Source organism: Chaetodon auriga, chromosome 23 (assembly GCF_051107435.1).
Source record: "Chaetodon auriga isolate fChaAug3 chromosome 23, fChaAug3.hap1, whole genome shotgun sequence".
Classification (NCBI taxonomy): Eukaryota; Metazoa; Chordata; class Actinopteri; order Chaetodontiformes; family Chaetodontidae; genus Chaetodon; species Chaetodon auriga.
This window is the reverse complement of record NC_135096.1, coordinates 10,833,161-10,851,791: the sequence shown is the minus strand read 5'-3', so window position 1 is coordinate 10,851,791 and position 18,631 is coordinate 10,833,161. Positions and strand designations below refer to the sequence as shown.

Sequence of the window (18,631 nt, the reverse complement as noted above, 5' to 3'; positions counted from 1 at the left end):
AATATCAAAACACTTACATGACCACACCTTGTGAACATATCACTGTGCGCTGAAAGCAATCCCAACATGGCGCAGGGATGTTTTTTTCTCAGCAGCTAATCCTGTAATGAAACACGCCTCGCCCTGCCTTAAAGTGAGACTTTGTAACTTTTGAAATAAGAAATTACACATGCTCTTTACTCAGCTGAAAAGTTCAATTCTTAAGCATTAAAACACACCCATGCTCCACTGAATACACTCAGGGGTTTTGCAGTTACAGCTTTGCTTGGTCTGGTATGACCAGTAGCTTCTTTTAGCTAAAGTTTGAAAACTTTAGACAGATATCGCTGTGACTGGCATGAGTCAGATCCATGATTTAATAAACTTCTCCACCTGCGTTATGATACATTTTAGCATTATGTAAAGTAATGGTAACTCAAGGCCCTTTAAAGCTACAGCAAATGAGGCATTTTGTTCAAGATGAGCCAAAGTATTGTTAATCCAGGGATTTTTGTCTGTGCTGTTATGGCATCATTAGTCTGCGATGTCAACTCACAAGCATCAGTCAAACTCTGAAGCACGATGACAGCTTTTCTACTCTGTCAAGAACAAAATAATTAGGGGAAACGCTGCATATTTCCAATTTTAAAGCAATGAAAATAGTCACATTTTGAAAACTAGAAAAGGAACACAGAATCAAAAGAGCTTTGATACAATGCTACTAATCTTTAAAATCCCACACTCATCAAAGGCTAATGCACTTCAACAGCCAGGTGAAGCACATGAAACATATCAGGACTAATGGAAGCTTTAGTTTCATGCTTCTCTTCTCTTTGCTGTGTATCCACTCTTAAAACATTGATGCACCTTTAATGCGTTTGAAGCCACATGCTTAGATTAGACTACTGATTTCTCCTTCCATCTACTTGTATCAGTCATTTGAATTTCGAAGTGCTTCACACGATGCATTGTGCTGCGAAATCCATTAATCAAGTAAGATATCTGGCAAGTACACACAATTCTTTGCTCTGTAAAACTCCCACTCTTATATTTCCTATTGTCCATGTGTTTCAAGTCACCATGATAGCATCGAGTTCATGCTGTATCTCGCTCCAAGGCTATCTCTATGGTAAAATGCCTGCGATAACCATCCTTATGATGTCTGATGCTGCCAACTTGTCACCATCTATGAAATAACACCACTATTAGCAGCTAATGGTGAGCTCTACAAAAGACAGATTTTGAGTAAAGCGACTATTAATTCTTCAGAGGTCAAACACAAGAAGTGTGTGTGGGTTTGTGTGTGTAGCTGTAGTCTAGTGTGAGATTGTATAATGGCACCTTTTTATCACAGTTGAGGTCACTGGAGATCTCCTGAGCAGCAGAGAGTGTTGTGCTGGAGACATCACATCAGTTCAAAAGATTAGCGTAAGCACAGATGGGTGGTTTGGAATGGCAGTGTAATTACAGCTTGTTAGAGCAATTTATGACAGTATAACAAAATATCTGGGAGAAGCCATTGGACTAAGATGGTTAATATTTCATTGTCAAAACACTGGGTGATGTGGAGAAACTGCAAAAACAACATGTTGTTAGAAGGGCAGTGAATACATAACTACATATTTACCCTTTGCTGAGCTGTAAACATACTGTTAAATTCTCAAGGCTTCTGGCTCTTGAGAGAGCAGGTATATCACGATTTGCTCAGTGCTGTCAATAAATCATTCCCCTGGTGTACAAATTGATTTATAGTATCAGCCAGTGTCGTTTTTCCATATATACCTTAAAGCAATGCCTTGCTTTTTGTAAGATGTTTTTTTTTTTTCCCCATTTTTTGCTTTTATTAGACAGAAGAGACAGACAGGAAACAAGAGAGCGAGAGGAGTATGACATGCAGCAAAGGTCAGCCGCTGGAATCGAACCAGCGATGTTACAAAGGCCAATGCGGCATCGGCGGGAGCCAATGGGAGACCAAGGTGCTCCGAGGCATTTGCCTTGCACGGGAAACGCTCAACTCAAGGTAAAAGTGTAGAATTTAATTATTTATAATTCTTCTTCTCTTTGTATTATTGTCATTGTCTTTCTTTCTTTCTTTCTTTCTTTTTTGCATGAAATATCCCCTCCAGACTTCCTGAATATATGATTATACAAACCTGTCATTTCAAAAGTTTAACCACTTCACAGGAGATGTCTCCTACTTTACTGAAAAGTGCATTCTCAGTGTTGGTGCGCCGGATGCTTCAACTTTCCACATCACACTTGTAGTGATGTGACAGCTGAATACTGGCCCGGGATTGGCACCCAAACTATTTGTGATGTCACAATTCATGCTTGCATGCCCACCTCTCTAAATTGGATTTTCCATGAGCGCAGAGAAACTTTCCTCTTCAGCAGATGGATGTGAAAACAGCCTTGTAATACCAAACTCTGCACATACATCACTCTGCACAGTGAAACTAAAACATTCAGCTGTAGCAACAAGAAGAAAAACACTTGATTTGTTAATACCCTTGAGCGGAGTTAAAGTTAAGCTCTAGTTGAATTAGCTGTTATTCTCTTTTACTAATTGTGCAGTTTCGTTTGTTTTTGTGTGTGTAATTTGTGATTTTTTTTCATATTGTGCCTTATTTGTTAATTAAAAACCAAGTCAGTCAAATGGTTTGACTGCCTGGTGTCGATCAGGGCCCCAAAAAAACCCGTGGAATGATCGTATGTGTAGTGCTAATGGCACGGGAGGTGATTTTGCACACATGCTGCTGTGTTAAAAGACGACTTGCAGGTAGCTGTGCTGTTTTTAGGGCAGCTAATGTTAGGTGATGACAGCTTTTGGACTCATGCAGAGTTCTGAGAGGGTTTTATCGGAGCAAAATATCCCTCAACAATTTGCCGTGCGGAAGAGAGACACTAATTACAAGTTCTAGGCCTCAGTGTGACATGATAGGGGAATATTTCGAAAGTGACTGTCTGGTTAAAAAAAAAAAAAAAAAAAAAAAATTGAAGACAGATTGTTTGATTACTCGTTAATGTGAATTCTCAGCAGGTTGGAGTTTTAGTTAGAAAGATTTTTGACAGTGGCAAAGCTGCCCTGGAGGCAGGTTCACATAAAAGTTGAAACGCATAAAAAATGATGCAGGCATTTTTACGCTGGTAACCCAACCAGGCTCCCAATTTCAAACTCAAATTGTGTAGATTTACAGGCAAACTGGTTCATTAGCCTGCTGACGAACCGTAAGTTCATTAATTCCATGGTTGTAAATGAATGAATGACTGAGTATAAAGAGGTTTTCTATGTTCTTCTTGCAGAACTTTTTTATAGCTCACTAAGTTGCCTCATTATCACCTTGAAAGCTTACTTCAAAGAGATGCTTGTCAGATGGATTTAGAGCTGGAGCAATTAGTCAATTATTCAGTGAGTGGACTGAGAAATCAATAACCAGCAACTATCTTGATAATTGTCATTCCAAAAAGAATTTTTTCAAGAAAGAAAATGCCAAACATTCCTTTGTCTCATCTTCTCATTTGCAACGATTTGCTGCTTTTCTTTTCCTTGCATGACAATGAGCAGAATATCTTTGGATTTTGGAGTGTTAGTTGGACAAAATAAGCAATTTAATAGAATCACCATGGGCTGAAGGAAACTGTAATGGGCATTTTGTGCAGTTGCACAGTATTTTGCAGGTCAGAGGACGGACCCTTAGCTGTATTGGTACTTTTTCAAACATACTGTACCTCGAACTTTAAATCAGTCAGCTCTTATTAACAATATTAAAAAAATACAGTTTACTTTCAAAATTAAACTATATTTCAGCTTTGCCTTTTATAGTTCATGTTTATACTGTACTATTTGACACATCAGCTTTATACGCTGCCACATATGAAGCCAAATTAGTCTGCACAGTAATCATGAATCACAGTCACTTGTGGTCATGACGATTGATGAACATACACGGTTGTGCACACAGCTCCTTTGTTTCACCGTCGAGTGTGGATGGACAGATGTGGTCCAGCGTCCAACTTCTCTTGCTACTTTGACAATATCTTGTCCTGCTCATAGCCCATGTCATCTGAGCTAGCTTCTTAACTCTCCTGCTTCAGTGATCTGATTTCATGAATGGCAGAACAAACAAATTCCTCCTCATCAGTAACCTGACACATCTTAATTTCAAGAGCTGCTGTTGTCCAAACCCTCCAACATCAACAAAACTCCTGGTTTGCACTTAACCTGACACCCAGGTACTGCACCATCATGTTATCGTGACAGTAAGCTAATATAAATTGATTCTCAGTGGGTTTGTCAGTGTGAGTGACACTCATCACATTACACATAGCTGTTTGAGGTTTTGGTTATATGAAAATATTGATTAGTGCAGCTTTAATATGACTAGTTTGTGTAGTCGCCTTGTGGGAAATATCTTAAAATAATATTTTCCACAGTCTGAAACTCAACTGGGAAGTGACCACGGAGTTGAGTCACCACCTCTGCAAGTCTCAGAAAAAACTGGCCAGTTAATTGCTCTGCGTCCATGAAATGTTTGTTAAACTAAAACTCTAATCTTCAAAGTATGATTCCTCTGTGAGCATGGGCGTTGTTCTGTTCACTTTGACAAAGAGGGAATTCTCCAGTTCCCAGCATGGCGAATGGCCTGCTGTGCTTTCTTCCTAATACTGGCTTGTCTAATAGCTGAATATGGCGGATGCTCTGAATAATGTGGCTCCAAGTGTCGTGCATAAGAAGTGCAAGCAGCCTGGGAGATGAATTGGCTCTTTGTAGAGTGGTTCAATGATCCCCCAAATGTTTTATTGAGTGAAATGTTTTGACCAATGATATATGAACCATAAATATGTATTGAACACATTGTTTGATGAATAGGTTAACAATGTTTAGACTCAGCTGAGGATTTTCACTCTGCATGGCATGATATCACCAGGGAGGCTCAATGATGGGAAAAAATAAATTGAAGAAGTAGAATTAGAAGTGAATCTATTACTATGCATCAATACAAAGTGATCTGGCACTGTGGGTGTTTTTAAATGCACAAAAAATGGTTTGAGCTCAGACAAACATGGAAGAGGTCAGAGAGGATGTTTGATTGTGTTTGGCCTGTATGCAGCATTTCGATTGGCCTGAAATTGCCCAGCAAACTCAAATTAAATCAAACACCCACAAATAAAACATGGTTGTGGTTCAAGTAAACAGAGACGAACAAATAGAGTACTCTCAGATAAACAAAGTGCACTCCTCCAGTTTTTGTCCGTTTGGCCATTTGAAATGACCCATTTGCCTTGACAAAATATCAAAGCGAATGGTTGCTAATGTCAGAATTTATGTAATTTGAAAACAGTCAGCAACAAACTTACCCAACAAGGACACACCATCTGTTAAAGTCTTGTTAAGCTCACAAAAGTGAAAAGAAAATAGGCACCAGTCCTCGCATAGCAACAGAAAATATATAATAATGAGTTTTACCATATCAGGGACCAGACGCATAAACTGTGTGTCCAATAGACAAACTGTGCAGGCACAAAGACAGAAATGTGCATTCTTTTCAACAGCTTTATAAAGCTGGGCATGCAGGCACACATAACCAACCGCATATGAATCCCTCTGTTTGCTTCTCATTAAAAAGAATAGCAAAGGAAAGGGGTCATTTTTCTAAAGTGCATCAGCGAGGCCCTTCCACAGCATCATCCTTATGCATGGTCGAAACAATTTGAAACCAGTATACAGTGTCTGAATTATGCCATCTGATGCATTTTCTTCTTTTATAATTATCAGTTTATTTGTGGGAATTGTGGGTAGATAGAAAATATACTTTGAGATGAGTTTTATGTTACATGTTAAGTTTGGTGCATTGGTATACTTTGCAATATTTTCCTAAAAAAACAATGTATGGACTCATAAAAAAGTAGTCCCTCTCACTTACGACCTACTAGATGTGTGCAGCGGCGTATTAATCTGCAGAGACCCTGCCCTCTACCTGTTTTGTCATATATTCTTACTTTTCTGTGATGGAGGCATTTCTGGGCTTCAACCTTTGTGCAGTCCATGTGTAGCTCCTGGGCAATAACAACACACAGTTGAGGTCGGGACTTTATACAAAGATAGCGAGCAAGTGTTAGATCCTAAGTTGCCAGCAGTTAGCTTAGTTAGCTTGCTGAAGTGTCAGCTTTTCCATTATAACAGATGTAATGTTCCTGCAATAGTAGCTAGCAGTTTATGGAGGTGTACGTATACACTCAGTCCTACTGTCAAACAATGCAAATAACTTCATCTTTTAACTCTTAGTTAGTCTGTAGTTGCTGAGTTTGACCTCTGAATAATTTGCTGTCTAACACACAAGCCACGCCACGTTACCGCTGCAGGCCCAAACCAACACAGTCAGTTGATCATTGAGTCTCAGCCCTGCTGGTAGTTTTGTACTCTCCCGACCCAGTTTGGTTTGTCCCCTCTGGGCTACTGTCGATAGAAATATGCTGGTGCTCCCTTTGTAGATATAAAAAGCTCATTCTACCATTGATAGCACAACCTCCCTAGCTGACTGAATCAGTATTTGACTCTGTCACATTTTTGGGTCAAGGGTGAATCTTTGACCAGACTGGCCTTTTTGAATGGCGTCATGGAAATATTACATGGCGGCGTGTTTGATTCATTGCAGAATCAAAGTGCAGCGGCAGGTCGAGTTATCAGCCGTAAAAGGGGGGGAAGGACCATTCAGGGGTTATTTTTTCTGAGTGATTCTTTGCAAAAAGCATGACCGAATCATACCGGCTGACATCCCATAGCTGTTAAAACCCTTCAAATGCATTACCAGTCATGGCAATTCAGAGCAAACAACAGTGCACCTATTGACGAGCTGCTCTGCTCGTCTTTGCTTGCGGGTCACTTGGTAAGCATGAATATTACCTGCTGCACAAGCATCATACCGTATGAGCACTTACCAAAGCCTCTTATAATCATGCTGATCTTTTTTTTTCTGCATCTTTTCTCTCAGATTTGACCTTCCTAAAGGTTCAGCCTCTGTAGGTCATGCTGTTTTCTTTGTCTAGTCAGGCATGGTACCCTCCTCTTTTTTACCCCCTAAAGACAAATGTACATAAATCTCAGACAAGATGAAGAAAAGTGGGCAATACCGTGCTACTACTCACTGCCCTTTGCAACTGCTTTCCCATGTGTTACACTAGTCTGACATGATCTCCTGTGTGCTGGAATTTTCCCCATAGTTGTAAATTTGCCTTTTCTTGTTAAAGGGGACCTCACTTTCTTTCGTCTTGAGTTGGACTGAATGCTTTTGTTCTCTATCCGCTCGACGTGATATGTCATTTTCGCACACATCCCTCACCGTCATTTATTGAATTTCAATTATCATAGTATCTAAAGGCAAAATGTCGTTCCGACCTATCTTTGTTATGCAAGTTGACGTCTTGTGCTGCATGTGGAAAAAAAAAAAAAAGTGTGCTATTTTTTAAACTGATCTGAACAACCTTGAGACTACAACTTACTTACTTCCTTGCTCAAAATAGTGGGGTATTTTTCACAAGGATGACCTATCACCATACACCATCTGTTTAAAACGCAGCAGATCTGAAATTTTGTTAAATGGCAATTCAAGAAGTCACTATTCTACTATATGAAGCGGTGACAGAGAAAAGCAGGAAATTTATTTCTTGGATGCCTTGGATTATTATGACAGTATGCAGAGTGTGCTGAGAATCAACTCAGTCGAAATGTCACTGTATAAAACTGCAGAGCACGAATGCCAAGTGGGTGTACTGTACTTCGAAATGTAATTAATTTTGTGAATCATTTGTTTAAAATTCCTTTTACCAAATGATGGCCATGCTTTGGCACTTTGAAGCTAATGCAAATTATATGTTCCTGATCAACTGAAAGGATCATTCCACTCATTTTTTCTTCAGTTTTGTCCCTTCATATACCACTAACTGGACTTAAAAAGTAAGTAAAAACAGATGGATCCATTCTGCAATAGGGCTAACATGCGTTATCCACTGTGCCACTTCAAGCTAGTCTTGTCCATTTATGCTGCATTCATTGCATGCTGCAATTTGTACATATGCAAACTACAGCGGCCCTGAGATACAACACATGCAAACATTAAAAAAAACACAACCAAGAGGCTCCCAGAGGAGCTTCAAGTGAGGACCCACAGGTGTATCTATGCAGCAGGTTTATTAACAGATAGCAACACCCCTTCGATCACAATCAGTTAATTAACTGCCGTAAGATCAGCTTTGCTGCAATATTAATAATATTGCATGATTGTAACACTTTAGATTAGACAAACTACCTAATAGCACCAAGGGCGCTTCTATGGTTAATTAATATTTGCTGATGAAATAAAAAATATTACCTGTGTAGAATATTAATAATGTATGAATCACGTCTACTTTCTCTTCATAAGCCAGCATGCTTCTCTTCTCCCTCTCTTCAGAATACAGTCCTGACAGCAAAGGGCCTAATATCTGAGTTTAGAGCAGACTGTTCAAACATGGGTTAAATATGACGTAGTGATGCTTCTTAAGACCCTGAATCATCTCAGGTCCCTCTGAAACAGTGAAGAAAACAAGGAGGGTGGATGGTGGTGGTGTTGTTGGGAAAGAAAAGTGACAAACCAGTCAATCTAGATTGCTCAGTAATATGCGTCATCGACATGGATTAAAAGCAAACTACTCGATGGGGGATCGGGTCCATTACTGTAATGATGAAAGGTGGGCGAGTGCTGGCTTGCCAGCGAGGGAGAGTTTGCACTTTTTACCTCCGGACTTCATTAAAGGGAGATTCACCAGGCTTAGCCTGGAAGACCACTGCTGCGAAGGGAATGGGGGAAAGGGCGATGGGAGTGCAAGGACTCTGCGGTGCATGGGTAGCTGCAAGCGTACATTAAAATCTCTGTGTGTGGGCTCCAATGCGTGCATGCACACATCACACTGTGCACTCGTGGCTCTTTGTGTGTGCTGCATATCTGTTCACACGTCTCTCGTCCGTGCTTTGGTGCAGAACTGTTTATCATGCAGCGGCCTCTCGCTCCCTTCACCTTGCTGGTCAAAGATGAAAGACATCTGTTTCTCTGATGAGGGCTGAGGGGTAAGAGATCCACCTTATCGGTTACGCCGCGTGGCCTTGGGATTAGCATTGATATCTGTCAAGAGATTTTTTTTGGGGTTATAATTAGTGGCGTCAATTCAGTAAAAGGTACTGTGTTGCAAGGTCACCTACAGGCCGGTAAACTTTCATTCATGACATACACATAGCAAAGACAGACCATGTGACATCACTGCCTCATCTTTTATTAAGCATACAGTGTTTGACAAGCAAGCTAAATAACTGGCATTCATATTTTACTTTTTTTTTTTTTTTGGATTAAGGAGAAGCCTGATCTGCTTTGTTTTTTTGGAAAAACAGCATTAGCTACAGAGATAAGATTAAACAAGTAAAATGATCAAATTCAACAAAAAGGCTGATTCTATAATTGCTTTGATTCTTGATTATAAATCAAGGGAGCAAGAGAGCAAAGAACAAGAACCATATTTCAGTTCAAATGCTGTTTATTGTTTTTTAGTAGCTTTTTGAGTGGGTTGAGTGCTTGACATACACATTGACATCATTTGTAAGATTTCATGTCATGGTTCCATTTCATTGGTTCATGACCAGATCCCTGCAAAGCATTCCCATCAGCCTCAACTGAGCATTCTGTATACCAAATGTCCGCATGCTAACAAAGTACACTCAGATAGGTGGTGGAAGTGTAACCTGCTAAATTCCCATATATTAGCATTGCTGTTGTGAGCATATTAGCAAGCTGATATTAGCATTTAGCTCAAAGAACAGCTGTGCAGCCTCTCAGAGCCTGTCTGGACGCTCTTTGGTAATGAATATGAAATGAAACCTAAAGACCCCTTTATTCGTCCAATTTTCAGGAGCATCAATTACAGCCTATCTTTTCTTTTATGAATCGATTGATTACATGAAATACCCTGTTATTTCTCCTGAGCTACACATAATGTCCCCTTGGAATAAATGTTAGCTGGTGTGTTCATGTTGTCAAATACAGCAGCACACTGTTGAAATTAAAAGAAAGCAAAAGAAACCTGCTTTAAAAGCCCCTACAAACCCACGTCAGTGGGGAAGTGAAAGATGGAAGAAAGGAACAAGAAGAAGGAAGAAACAAAGGGAAGAAAGATAGATCATTTAGATTACTTCCTCGCCTTGAATTAACTCGACTGCTTTTAATTCAATCACAGGCAGTTAATCATTTAGAGATTACTGGCAAAGTCTCAAATTGGCAAAGTTGCTGATAGTTGACAGCTCATCAAGATGTGGAGTTGTTACAGCTGCTGGTTCCACATTAGCATGGGATAAGTTCATCATCAGCACGCCTGCTGGTCCTCAGGTAGCACTGTGAGCGCTGCGAGGGCAGATCACTGTTCCGCTACCTTACTCTAATCGGCATTACACACTGACCCAGTCACCCAGCACCAACAACACCTGACACACAAACCATCGTTTGGCATCAGGGTGAAGAAGATGCCGTTTGTACGTATGAAACATTGATTCAACCAAATTAACTGAGTGAGCGTACACCAGTTTACAGACAGCTCTTGTCGTTCCCCGGCTCTTATCTGGTGTCCTTAGACATAGTCCCCATGGAGAGCTGACAAGCTGGATGGCTAATTTCCTGACTGGGAAGCCTCAGTATGTCCACGTGGAAAGCACATTGTCAGAGTCGTTCCATCAGTAGCCACCCTGCGGGCCAGTGTACTAGCATCTTAATTCTGGTTTGGGAATACAAGGTTTGTCTAAATTTACTACATGTAAACAACTCAGTGGTCCGACTTGGGACCTGCCCTGTTAAAAAAAGAGTTGTTATTCACATGTGCTGAGCTCTGCCTGCTCTCCTTTATGCCTCAGATGGTCAGTGCAGTAATCCAGCAGTCTGCTCTTCCACATTTACCATTCTCCTTCGTGACATTGACACAAATGCCTGAAATTTTGAACCGAATTCTTTATTTTTTCATTGTCCAGTGTACTGTATCTATTGACATGTTGGACACCTTTTGGTCCCCTGTCTATGACACAGAGCTGGGGCACATATTACTCCTCTCTAACCTTAGCCTGTCCACGTAAACTTTAACTAAAGGTATTTGGAGTCGCTTCTGTTATCATAATCATTAATATTCATCACTGTAAAATTGTGTATTTCCTTCAAAGTTTCAGTTATTCGACTCTGGGGCTGAAGTTGTGCGAAACTGTCAAACTGCCATTCTCTCGTCCTGACAGTTCTTCAGCAGGATGGAGACAGGAAGTAGATGAGACAAGCGTTTTCATATTCAACTGTCACTTTTCAGGGACGATATTTCCATTTGTAAATGTGTGACTACAATCCACCAACCATCCAGCACTGAGACCAGCATTACTTTCAAACAAAGCTGGTATAAAAACAGTGATTTTAACAAAGCAAGCGAATAGAGCCTGTGTTTATCTTCACTGTGCACAGTCTTGCCTTTTTACAAGATCAACCTTGACTTGTGCGTCACTTGCAATCAACCATGTTGCATCATTATCATACCTGGGGATCAAACGGGGGGACCTGCCCACCAAATGACCACAATCTGCTCAAATTACAAGACGATGAAAGTGCAATCCACTGAAAGTCTGTCTTTATAGGATAAAACAGCCCCTGGAGACTTGTGGTCCTGGTAAAGCTCGAGTTTATGTTGGTTGCCATGAATTCCACTCTGGCCACCAGATAGATCACTGACAGCTAAATGCTAATGCCAGCATGCTAACATCACGCACAGTGACAATGCTCACATGCTGATGTTGTGCAGGTGTAATGTCTATCATGTTTGCCATCTTAGTTTGCTAATTGGCGCTAAATACAAAGTACAATTGAGGTTGATTGGAATGTCGGTTGTTTTGAAGGTATTTGGTGAAATTTTGAGCTGATGGGGGCCCTCCAGGAAAGGTTTTAAAATAGCTTGTTGTTAGTGTTGTACCTAAAGCTGCGCAGCATTATATAAAGAGTTAGCAGCATTATATAAAGAGTTAATTACACAGTGATTTAATGGAAGCTTACGCATTCTATGCTGCCTCACTTAAACCACGGCCATAGAGGATGCACTTGACTTGTTTCATAAAAGAGACCAAAAAAAGATGTGTTTACCACTGTAGCTTCACATCTGAGCAAGGCAAACAACACTGTCATAGCATGTGTAGGCTGAAATTGTTCCACGATTGGCATCAGGCATTATTTACTGGTTGGAGAAAACAGCAGGACAATAAATAATTTCACAGGCTTGTTAGCCAGTTGAACTCCGTGCTCAGTCTTTCTATAGACCAGAACATTGTGTTGGCTTCTTTTTGTGACCACGTTTTCTGCTCCAATACATGTAAGTGTGATGATTTATTTAACTGTTTTAGAATGCAAATTCATGACGACATACCTAACTTGAGTGGTTTTGATGTCTATTTGTACTGCAAATGATGTAGAATTATTAACAGGGAATCAGATTTTTCATCGCTTCGAATGTCTGCCTCAGTGGAGGAAAATAACAGACTACAGACACCTGAGCTGCAGCCTAAGTGCAGCTTAATGTGTTGTTATACTTTACATCCTAACACAACAGGCCCAATTAGAGTGATTCGACATTTACTAGACATTTAGTCTCACGCCAACTGTGTCACACCCATCAGACAGTCACCTCTCTTCACAGCACTAAAGCTGCTTTTCATTTCAAGTAAAAATAGATGCCAGGCTGAGTGTTGTCTCCTGTCTGCTCAGTGCTCCCATCCATCCATATTGTAATACCTGTGTGCATGAACATCTGCTCACAAGCTATGATTGTGCTGCACAGAGGACAAACACAAGGATAGAAAAGTAAAACAACTGCTGGAAGATTCTCATTTGTGAGTTCTTTTTGTTTCTTGTTGCGCCGAAGTGCAAATCTGTGTTTTTGAGGAACGTTTTTGCACTTCGCAACGCATTAAAAATAAAGGCTACAAACAGCAATCAGCAGTTTCTGTCCGGTCTTCTGCAGCGCACAGGCTTGTCTGTACATCCTGAATGCAGTCTTAGATATAACGCTGTATGCCTCGGGGTAAGCTGGCTAGTATTCCTCAGATGAGATCATGTGATCAAAGAGGTCATCCAAGCGTGCCTGTGGAATATGAGCAAAGTCAGCCAGCTCAAAGGCAGCAGGTCAGCCAACAGGCACATGTACGGGTGCATGTACGATACAGCGTCTACTAGGTGTCCTTGATTTTATAATGAGACAGTTTGGGCTCTTCAAATTATTCATAGCTGGTGGGTGGACCTCATTATTGACATTGTAAGCAATGCAAATGACTGTAGCTCAGGCACCATGAATATCAGGGACCAATGTGGAATGTTAAATGCGCATCATATGGCTCTATCAAACAGGACAGAAGCTGTTTGATGAGGCAAGAAATATGTCTGTAAAAGTAAACATATTACAGTCAAAACACTGCCAAAACTGCTCTTGTTCCTTTTTGAGTTCTGCTTTCACAATTCATGCAATCTGTTAAGCTCTACTAACACTTCTGCACCCATGTAAGAGAATATCATGTCCTGAACATTGCATCACTTTGCAGTTTTGACACTAATGCAGTGATTGTCCACAACAAGTGCAGTGCTCGTAGTGACACCAGTAGCGCAGAGGTGCACAGAAATACAACACGTATCGTGTAAGAGCTCCAGAGACATTTTCACTGATCGCAGCTGCAGTTGAGAAGACATGACACCATGTAGGGATTGATTGACTGATTGATAGATGAGTTGCAACATCACACGCTTGGGGATAAACCAGCTGAACTGCATTTTTTTTTTTTTTTTTTGTTTTTTTTTCCAAAAAGCCCTCAACCTCCTGCATGATGCAAGATGTTTGTCTTTTTTTCTGTCTGGTTTGGAAAGAGAAGCTTCCAGTATTGAAAGGCTGGCTGTCAGAATCACTAAGCTGAACCACAAACCCTCTCTTTTGTTGCTTAATGATTTCTTTTTAGTGAGATTTCTGAGTACAAGTCCCCTGTGGCCGCGAGCAACAGTTCTGAGGTCAGATTGCTGGTCATACCAGACCAGGTTGTACCAGCAAAACCCCTCGGTGTGTTGACCTAATTGCTCACCATGTCTACTTTTCTACTTTTTGAAAGATTACAAATGTGCTGTTTCTCCTCTCAAAGGTTACATCGCCTCACTTCCAAAACCCGAAGAGGAATACACAGATCCAACCTAAATACCCGCTTATTGCTACATCCAGTAGGATTTTTAATGATGTCTCCAGTATGTGTAAAACTTTTGCCACAAAACTAAAACTGAGCGGTAAAAGAAAAGGGTTTGGAAGCAGCTGCAAGTGAGTGAGCCGGAAGGAAAGAAAAGCTGAAAAGGTGTTTCCTCGAGTTCTCACCTTCTCTATTTATGTTGCAGCCGCTCCGTGTGTCAGTTTCCTGAAAGGCATTGAGGTGTTTTCTGGTATATTCCTACAGTCATGAGAGCAACTTTGTACAAAAAAAGCAAAAAAAGCAAAAGCTGCTAGTTCATCACAGATGTGTACCCCGAAGCCCACAGCAGGGCCACCGATGGCCTGAAAGGAAGCTCTGATCTGAATCTTCTTGTCTTTCTGTATCTTTTCTAAGAATGCTGCCTCCAAATCACATCCACCCGTGTTTTTTTTCAATATATATATATATATTTCCCCCCACCAGCTTTTTATTCCCTCTCACACATCATCTTTTACACAAACCTCCACCGCAGCTACATCGTCTGCTTTTCTCCCACAGACGTCGTTCATCATCCTCCTCTCTTTCCTCAAGCTGAGTTTTAAAGTTATCCGCCAGCCGAGCTGATGCTGAGCAGCTCGTTTCTCAGCTGGAGTGATAACTATCTTTTGCATGCCTGGCACAGGCAGACCTGCAAACCCTCCCCTGGGCCAACGCAGCATTATTGATTGGAAACTTTTCTTGATTAATTCGAGTCGGGCTGTAACGGGAGGAGCGCGGCGCTTGTTAAGTTTTGTTGTCATCAAAGTTGTGTCCACATTCATACAGAGAGAGAGAGAGAGTGAGAGAGAGCAGAATGCTAAGCTCCATGACAACAAATTGTTATGTAGGATTTGGATTTGGATTCACCCGAGCTTACACAACTGCAGAGCTGGCTCAGACCAAAATACTGTGGTCCGTGTGATTTGCTTTGCTCCAAAAAAGGCCTTTGCAATTTTTTTTTTGGTCAAAGCGTGCTGCAAACAGAGCCCTCATTTTTTATGACAGAATGATTTCAGTGTTTGTGATAGCTTGAGGTTTTCCTGTTTAAAAAAAAAAAAAAATGGGTTATTTTGCCTATTTAAGAATTCATGCTTTTTTATTAGTGAACCACTTTCACATCTGGCATGGGTTCAAGTATGTCAAGAATGCATGAAGACCCAGTTCTTGAATAAGAAATTAGAAATTAATTCTAAATCGAGCACCAGAAATGCATGTAGAAATGAAGAAATAAATCCACAGAGAGCTTTCCGACCGCATCAAAACACCCAATAGTGCAGACCTTAGGATATGTGATGTTCCAGCAGAACACAGACATGCCTCCAACTTCCCTTTGTGAATTATTTATGTTTGCACTTCCCTGGACATGGGCTTGGGTGAATATTTCATGCAACTTATTTGCCCCTTGTAATAGCTTTGACTTAAGTCTGACTCTGGCGTCCTCGAAGGGAGCCCTTGCCAATTGGACAGCTAACCTTTCTCTACCCAAAGTGTAAAACTCGGACAGAAGAAATGAGAGGTCTTATTCAGGTTGCGGTGCCTGAAATGCAATGTGCAGCACTGCTAATGCAAAACAGCCCATCCAGACCTGCAGCTTAAATATCCTTATTCTTGTGCTAACCATTATGTTGAGCAATCAAAGGTACACTAATTGGCTTTCCGTATTTTAATTCAATCAATGTCAATTGGCTGTATTGTTTACCATTTAATGATGGGGTGGTGGGGACATGATGTGTGAAACTGGCAGGTCAATCAAGGTTACCGTCAGGTCTCTGTCTCTGTAAACTGCCGTCAAGGGTGTTAGGATGGATGCTTGAAAAATCTGTACAAAAATCAATATCAGAAGCTGTCATTTCTTTTTTTAGCCACATTAGCGTGGATGTTGGCTGGTTGTGCTATTTTGGTGCAGGCTGAAATGTCTCAGCAGCTGTTCAATGCTTTGCATTCGTGGTCCCCAGACGACGAATCCAAGTGATTTTGGTGATCCCCTGACTTTTCCTCCTGCACCACTATGAGGTTGATGTTAGTTTAGAGTGAAATTCTTCAGCTATTGGATGGATTACAATGAATTCTGGTACAGACACTTACGTCCAACTCAGCATAAATTGTACTTAGTTTGCCTCAACTGCATTCTGTGTTTATTGTCTTTTAGCAAATGCATGCGAATACATCCTGCTAAGCATGTCAGTTAAACATTGCACTTACTAAACATCAGCATTAAATCAAGCACATTTTTGGATCCAGTTCTTCTCAGCAATTGGTTTCCATCCATTTCACTATGGTCTGAAAGTGAAATTGTATGAACACAAAGGTTCCTTGAGATACTTGATGGATTTTAAGGTAATCCATCAAAGTCAGGGGAAAAAAACATAAAGAAAGAAAAAGAGAGCATTCCTTTGACTTAAACACTGCTCACTTAAGTGGAAAAAACACAAATATACTAAGCCAAGCTTATACAGTTTCATATATCAAATATACAGTACGTTTTGACGGCGCGGCAGCGAGCGCCCAAGAGCTTAACTTCACACGAACACATGGCAGTCAAGTGTGAAGCAGCGCAACATTAACATTATACTGTACTTCAGCTGATAAATGTTTTACATGTTTAAAGCGCCGTGTATATTGTACAAATATAAATGTTTTAAAATGTGCAAAATGTACACGGTTTACTTCCCTGAAAATAGACCTGCATGTCTCTCATGAATTTGCATACAGTCCAGTGAAGTGGCGATGGCGTGTGAAGTGTTTTAGGTTTAATTGCTTTAACAAAGGTTTTTGTTTACGAGGCAAAGTGCTTGAATGTGTGTGGGTGGTGCATTGTGTTTATACTCTGAAGTTGAGGATGGAGAAATATGAATGTTTTTGTGATGTTTCATATTATTTTTCAAAAAGTGTGTGTTTATAGCCCTCTCTAATTTATATATCTCCCATATACCGATTTCTTCTATAGGTGTAGAACATGTTTTCCTCAGCATTGTAGAAAGGCGCTTGTTGAGGCAACACTCTTGGATAATGATGACATTTTATACATGCATGCTTCAGCTGCAAGTCTGAGCCTCTGGATGCTGTTTATCACTCTGCACTAAGATTTATTACTGGTAATAATTATAATACTCATCACTGTGAGCTGTATGCCAATGTGAGGTCCCTCTTTCTCTCTCGATCTCTGGAAGGCGTGATAGACGCTGGGTTTTATTTATTTATAAGGCCCTTACTGGTTTTTCACCCCCTCATGATTGGATTATGTTGCAGGTGCCGGCTGCTTTTATTGAACTTGGCAAATCTAGTTTTTCTCATTGCGCACCTGCAACCTGAAATAACATGCAGAACAATCTAAAGCTTAGCTCATTTTTGTCCTTAGGTCAATTTAAATTTTTAATGTCATCTTATTTTACTTCCAGTTGTTCTTGTTTTAGTTGATTTGTCTGCTTAAAATTTTAATTGCTTTTTGTTATTTTTACTTTGTAGCACCATTTTTAACTATTTATTTTAAATCATCTATGCATTTGCCACTTTATCGCGACACACGTGCAACATATAGTAAACACGCACACATACAGCACTTCACAAAGCAGCTTGGATGGAACTCTAAATGCTGAGGGGGATGAAACCACATTCATCCATCTTTCAAACTGTGGGGGCTAACATAATCCACTCGTGGGTACAACTCCAGGAGCACTGTGTTCCAGCGCTCACAACAAGTGCCTCCAGTCACTGGAGAAAAATGAAGAGAAGAGAAACAATGTAACACATGTTGAATGTCAAGTCCCAAATATGAGCAGATCCTGGGGATTGAATGCTTCATTGAAAGCTTTCAAGCAACAAGGTCATCCTCAAGGAACGGGATAAGCGATACTAATCTTTAAATTCTGCAATTGTTGATCGGAAACTTGAGATAGGGAGGCATGCTATCTCATATGCATGCGCTTTCTTTTCATTAGTTTTCTGAAGGTGTGTGTGCATGGTTCTGTTTTATAAATCTCAGCTATTGTGGAGCTGGTCTCTCAGCTCATTCTCACAATTATCCATAAATGGTCTTAAGAACAAAAAGCAGTCATTCTGAGCACTCAGTACTCGTTGCTTGGACTGCACCCATCTTCAAACTACGCACATTTAAAGTGTATGTAAACACCTGGCAGGGGACTCAAAACCACTTCTGACTCCTCCACAAGCTCATTGGTTTTGCTGATATTGAGCTTCGGGTTTTTATCGTTGCACCTCATGATGAACCTCTCCATCAGTCCTCTGGACTCCTCCGTAAAAAAATGGCCTCTAAGTGAAGACAGCATGTTTCTTACTGGAAATTATTCACTAGAGTCACACGTGTCAGTGTGCTGATAACTTCCATTTCGTCAAAAAATA

At 40.5% G+C, this 18,631-nt stretch overlaps 1 protein-coding gene across 1 annotated transcript in view; it reads left to right on the top strand.

Annotated features, from left to right (window-relative positions):
* Window positions 1-1,878: 1,878 nt before the first annotated feature.
* The window catches only part of LOC143315666 (uncharacterized), a 353,798-nt gene continuing 337,045 nt past the window's right edge, over window positions 1,879-18,631 (top strand). The window contains exon 1 of the mRNA XM_076722991.1: window positions 1,879-1,999. Coding sequence (XP_076579106.1) covers window positions 1,907-1,999 — 93 coding nt within the window. The 5' untranslated portion in view covers window positions 1,879-1,906. The remainder of the gene's footprint in view (window positions 2,000-18,631) is intronic.